The sequence below is a fragment of the Opisthocomus hoazin genome, chromosome 7 (genome assembly GCF_030867145.1).
Source record: "Opisthocomus hoazin isolate bOpiHoa1 chromosome 7, bOpiHoa1.hap1, whole genome shotgun sequence".
In the NCBI taxonomy this organism is placed as follows: Eukaryota; Metazoa; Chordata; class Aves; order Opisthocomiformes; family Opisthocomidae; genus Opisthocomus; species Opisthocomus hoazin.
In genome coordinates, this window is record NC_134420.1 from 9,681,823 (window position 1) to 9,687,822 (window position 6,000).

At 34.9% G+C, this 6,000-nt stretch overlaps 1 protein-coding gene across 2 annotated transcripts in view; it reads right to left on the reverse strand.

The window, feature by feature from the left end:
• Positions 1-6,000, reverse strand: part of CCDC73 (coiled-coil domain containing 73) — an 82,704-nt gene that overhangs the window by 51,688 nt on the left and 25,016 nt on the right. For both annotated transcript variants that reach the window (XM_075425378.1, XM_075425379.1), the window contains one exon: positions 5,586-5,732. In XM_075425378.1, coding sequence (XP_075281493.1) covers positions 5,586-5,732 — 147 coding nt within the window. The remainder of the gene's footprint in view (positions 1-5,585; positions 5,733-6,000) is intronic.

Genomic DNA, 6,000 nt, shown 5'->3' on the forward strand with positions numbered 1-6,000 from the left:
CATTTTCCTAAAAAGTACCTTAATTTACACTCTAGGCAGAAAATCCAGTTATAAGACTGTTAGCATTTTTTGTTCTGTTTCTCTGCACCCTGTGTTAGTGGTGTCCTTTTTGACAACTTTTAGGTAACAAACAAAAAACCCCCCATTCACATTTCTGTTCTGTGTTATTATATCATTGTCTCTGCCCCACCCCCCCAATTTCCTCTTTTTACTCTATCCTTTAAGAAAATCAAATCAAGCGCTTCACCATTCTGTCTGTTAGCAGTTCGAATTGTTACTTGCAATAAACTTCACCAAAATCTTTCATTTCCCTAGCATCCTCTTTATTTCTGAAAAATGTTTCTGGAACAATTTCATTCAATCTCATGTTTTTGGTCACTGTAGATTACTGTTTCCACAGAGCTGCCTATATAGCTACAGCAGGTGCCTCTGGAGCCCTTTTAAACTTCTCTGCTGTTCCACAAACCTGAAGGTGGTGGTTTTCCTGCAGAACATGCCTCCAACAAGGTTTAGCTTTGCGTATATTGTAATATTTCTGCATTTTTTTAAGTCTAGATATAGCACAACAAATATGATCGTTATGATCATAACTGGCATGTCCCCCAATATTGTAATACCACTAATAACTCAAATTTAGTCCTGCTTTGCACCTTCTGATGAGTAAGTTTATGGTTTCATCAACTTTCTTCACCTTATATCTCAAAAACCCAATTTGCCTTTTGGGCCCAAGTGACATTTCCAAATACTAACCTTATACTGCAACTATCAATTTTCATCTCAACACTGAACTCCACTTCCCCATTTCATCTGTGAAGCACTGCTAAATAGATGAGTTAGCTCTGCACAATTATGTACATCTCTTCCATTCTGGAACAGACTAGGTCAGGTATTCTGAGCTACAATGTGCTATACGGTGCTACATTGTGCAGTGCAAACCCCTTCATAGCCGCCAGAAAGCAAAAGTACATTTTAGGAATGGGAGACAGTAGTTAAGCGTGAGCAAAGTTCCTTCATGTCTTCACTCTAAGAAAATCTAGAAATAGGCTACTGTGCTGAAGAGCTTGGATTAGAATAGCCAAAGCCATAACAAAGGTAGGGTAAGAGGAATGGAAATAAACTTGCTCAAATTCATCTGAAAGGAAGAGCACGTACAGCTCTGCAGCACTAGGATGAGCTACAGCTTTTGGCAACAGCAATACGGCAAAACTCGAGGTGTTGTGAGAGCCATGATGTCTGCATCACGATAATAGACATAATTCAGGATTTGTCTCTTTTAGCAAATAATTAAGTAAATACACTTCTTGTATTTTCTTTCTCAATGACTGCTCACTGGCCATCAGCACGAAAGTGGGTAAGCACAAAAAGGAGGTCTAATTTACATCAAAGCAGAAGAAGGCAGAACATAAGACAGAAAGGGACAGAAATCAGGGTCAGGAAAGGAGACTAGAGTCAACAGCAGCACAATGATAGGACCAACTAGCCTTTAAAGAACATTCTTGTCCACAACATGGAACTGCTTCCAGAAGTCCTGCACTCCTGTGTTGTGAGCCCAGATAGGAAATTCCCTGGCAAATCAGATATGACATCCCCACTTCTGGTGACTGATTCTGAATGCCACTTGCTACATCAGCATACTCCTTTGGCTCAGGCAAGGGAGATGTTTTATATAGTGCTTGACAGTTAACAGTAGAATGGTAACTACCAATAACAAGAAGTCAATATGGCTTCAGTTTACAAAGGTGGATAATGAGTTTCATGTTTTTTAAAAGGAAATACTTAAAAAATCCTATATTGAAATCTTTATTTGAATGTAGAAAATATTTCTATGGGTAAACCCAATGCCCTTCACAACTCTATGTTTTTTAATACAACATAGTTTTCTTTTATAGTAAAGAAAAATTCTCACATTTCTCTTGTGAGGAATTGATTAGTTGATTTCTCTTGTGAGAATTATGAGAAAAATTGGGAGCTGGACAAAACACTTCTTAAAAAATACTTTAGTTAAAAGATAAGCACTACCAAGTTATATCTATATCGAGCAAAATTTGCTCTTTGTAATTTTTACTACACAAAAAAATATCTAATCTAGTAAACTCAAGGCACAAATGACAGAATCTATAGCATTAGCCAGACTTTGTGATGTCCCAGTTAACACCAGAAAGAGCCTCAACAGGTGCTTATGTTCAGGTATGAAATCAGGTCACTGAAACTTGTCCTTTGCACCAAAGAAAACCGTTTGTGAAATTTTGAAAATCATCACTAAAATTTATCTTTCTTATGTTCAGCTAATCAACACCTCCACTGCTTCAACTGCTACCAAAAATACCCATATCCTCAGGGTATTAGAATACATATCTATGGAAGTAAGGAGGAATTTCCAAATTTCTTGTATTTACAAGCTTTCCTGGCTAAGGATGTTTTTCTGTATCTAGTACAGGGAAGAAAATAATTCAATACACAACATAGGTGCTTTCTTGTCCTTGTAAACATTATATTTAACCCTAATGTCAATTGTCCTGCATGCATTGTACTTCAGCAAGCACAAAAGACTTCCAATTTGACCCACTATGCCGCAACTTTATACTGTCAAAATCCATTATATTTATCCCTTAAGCAAAGGACTGTCTCGTATTACTCAACAAAATCAACTCAGCTGATTGCAGAGCAAGGCTGACAGACTTGGGAACAAAGTGCATGGGATATCCACCACAAAAGAATCACTGGGCTGATCAATCGGCGCTTGATGAGTAGGAAACCTAAACTGGCAAAAAAAAGAGGACTTTCAAACTATTGGAGTGTGAAGTAATCCCTGGGGGGTGGGGGGAGAGAGTAATATCATTTTCTGTAGCTTCTAATTACATACATATTCACATCAATTCAATTTGTATTAAGAACAAAGCCAGAGGAGTAAGGTGAAACTGTATCAAATACAATAATTTAAGCAACGTATTCTCCAGAATAAACATGCACAGCTACCATTAACTGGAATTCTATCTGTAAAATAGCAAAACAGTCACTTAAAGAAAAAAATTTAAAATTATGAGCAACTCCTCTGTATTATTTTTGAGAGTTTAGCTACAGATATTTAACCAAGAAAACTGAAAAACAGATAGATGCTTTGAAGTAACTCAATGCATTTATTTAAATAAGCATATTCAGAAATATGAAAATTCTACTTTAAAATAGTATCTTGTGGTATCAAGTATGGATTATATCAAGTCTCTCAAAATACTTTAATAATTGTTTCAGTAGCTTAATTTTTATCTGTGTAGCTTCGCACAGATAATTTAATCTACAAATTTATTTTTATTAACCTAAATTTATACTGCAGTACAACCAATCATTCAAGGCAGTTCATTAAACTCAAAATACATCATAGTTCCTGTCCTGAAGAGACTCCTGTCTCGGTGACAAGCAAGGCCAACAATGGGAAGAAAAACAGAAGCAAACAGAGGTAAAATATCTCATCTAAGGTCAAGCCACAGGTCAAAGACAAAACTGAGAGTAAAATCCACTATGCTGGCTACACTGCCTCCATCAGGCTATCAGTCTACTGCGAGCCTCACAAGAAATTCAGAAAAAAAAGTAGCAAAATTAGTAAGAAACCAGCAGAACTTTAACTTTTACTTCACTTTCTTATGCAGCAGATGACACAGTTTAAGTTAGTGTGTTTTGTTTTTGTCCACGGAAAAACCACCACAGTGCAAGACAAGCACTGTAATTCTCTGAGTCAGCACTGTATTTTGGTCTATGCACTGCCTTTTTCTCAGGGCTGATTATAAATTTACAGAATAACCTTGTGGTAGTTGGATTTGTAAGAGATTCATAGCTAAAATCAGGTGAGGATTTTGTGGCTTTTCTTTTTTAAGCTATAACATTCATGCAGAGTTCTACTTAAAAAATCTAAAATAAATGGCACTAGGCATGGCCATGTTATTTCATAACCCCTGCTTGTTCAAAATATTAATATTTTATATTCCAAATTTCAAACATACTAAGCAAGCGGCCCTGAATTGATTGTTAAAGCAAAGCAAATAACAGAAATGCATGCAGAGACACTTTAGGATTTCAAATTGAGCAGCTGTAAAATTCTTAACTTTTTTTGGTTTTACTTAAATTTCTAATTACAAACAGGTAAATATATATATATATTTGGGGTGAAGGAAAGCATAGAAGTTTTAGAAACTGAGGGCCATGTCTTCATCATGGAATTGGTTCTTGGCATTAGAATCAATTTTGAAACTAAAAAAACCTTTAAATCAAAAAATTGCTCACCCTTCTGTGGTAACCTTCTATAAAATCACAGTCACTTACTCTTGTAGTATAATAAAAAAAAGACAAACAAAACCAAAAAATCTGAAAAGATGAAACTCCATGGCGCTCTATAAACATTGTAGGCTCTGACTAAGTGCATTAAAAATGCAAAGTTAACAATGTAAATGGAATTTATCTTATAAGGAAAAGTATATCCCAATAATTATCATAAAGTTAGAATTCTTCACTTTTTACTCTTTAATGTAAAAATAGTTAGACTACACTAAACACTACCATTGTAACAGAAGTCTGGGGATCAGACCGTGGTGAATTTCAGCAACACTGCACCAAGAAAGTAGGATCATGCAGCTTTTTTTCTTGGATTTTTTTTTTTTATGGCAGTCATTCTTTTGTTTATGGCTTTTAAAGAGAGGATTATAGCATTTAACTTAGATCAAAATAAGCATAAGTCAAGCATGTCATCAATACTAATATTTTTAAAGTAATAATACACATCTTTCGAACAGGTCAAATTCATCAAATGCAGAAAAGACATACTTCAGGTCTTCCAAAAATACAACAGTTCAGAAACACGAAAGGGAGAAACTGAAACAAGTACTTACTTACATACAACTGAAAAATTAACCACAGCAAAATATAGCTGCCTTCAACTGTACAGAAACAATTTAACCTTAGTACTACAAGGTGATTCAACTCATATTTCAAAAACAAAACACCCCACCTGCCCCCCAATATTCAATACGGTATTATTGTAGGCCTCTAGCTTAATAGTTTAACAATATAAAAACAGTGAAACAAAATGGATTTGGTTATTACAATAGCTCTTTGCCCTCTTACGTAATTCTGAAAAGCGCAAGTAAACAGACAAAAATAAGTCAAAAACACTGCTTTTTTGGCAAATGGTAAATCAATCTATTAAATGAGAAAGACTTCTGGACTTAGCAATTACTTGGATTGTCTGTCTTTTCATATCAAAGGCCGCTCTTAGAGAGAACTACAATGAAATACAAAAATTCAATGTAGATCATTTTTGTCAATATCCTAGAGATCAACTGTAGCAACTTGGTACGTTATTATAGGAAAGCCAAATTCATTCCCATGCAACCCTGTTGTCTTTGTTCTGTCTCCAGAGAAACTTCTAATACAGACACTGGCTAAACCCATGATATTTTTAAACAAAATCCTGCCTGGTGAATTACTTCAGATACTGCATGAAGTTTATCCACACTTGTGCAGCATTTTCTTTGATTACATATAGAGAGACAGAAATAAGACAAAGAAACACTAAGAAACAGTATAAACACATTTACCCTTCTTATGCGCAGTTCTTCTATTGCCTCCAATAAACTTGTTTTAAAGTCTAAGAGTTGAATGGAAAGTAATGTCTGTGATGGACTTGGAAGAGTAGAGTCAAGTGCCTGCATTTTAAAGTCTTCATCCATTCTTAGAACTTGTTTCTGCAAAAATAAAAATGTGTATGTCCTCTCCAGTTTATCTTTAAGCGAATATTCAAACTACAAAACTGGGAAATCTGGATGTAAATTCTTTTTGCAAAAAGTAAAACTACTAGTTACAGACATTATGAAATAAACAATATTTTCATTTTAAATTAGTGTGCTATATTGCAAAAGAAAACAAACAGCTTTATCATTAATTCACCACATTCATTTGTTTTTCCTCTTTATTTTTGGCTTGGTTTTAGTTTTAAACACAGACTGTGATGAG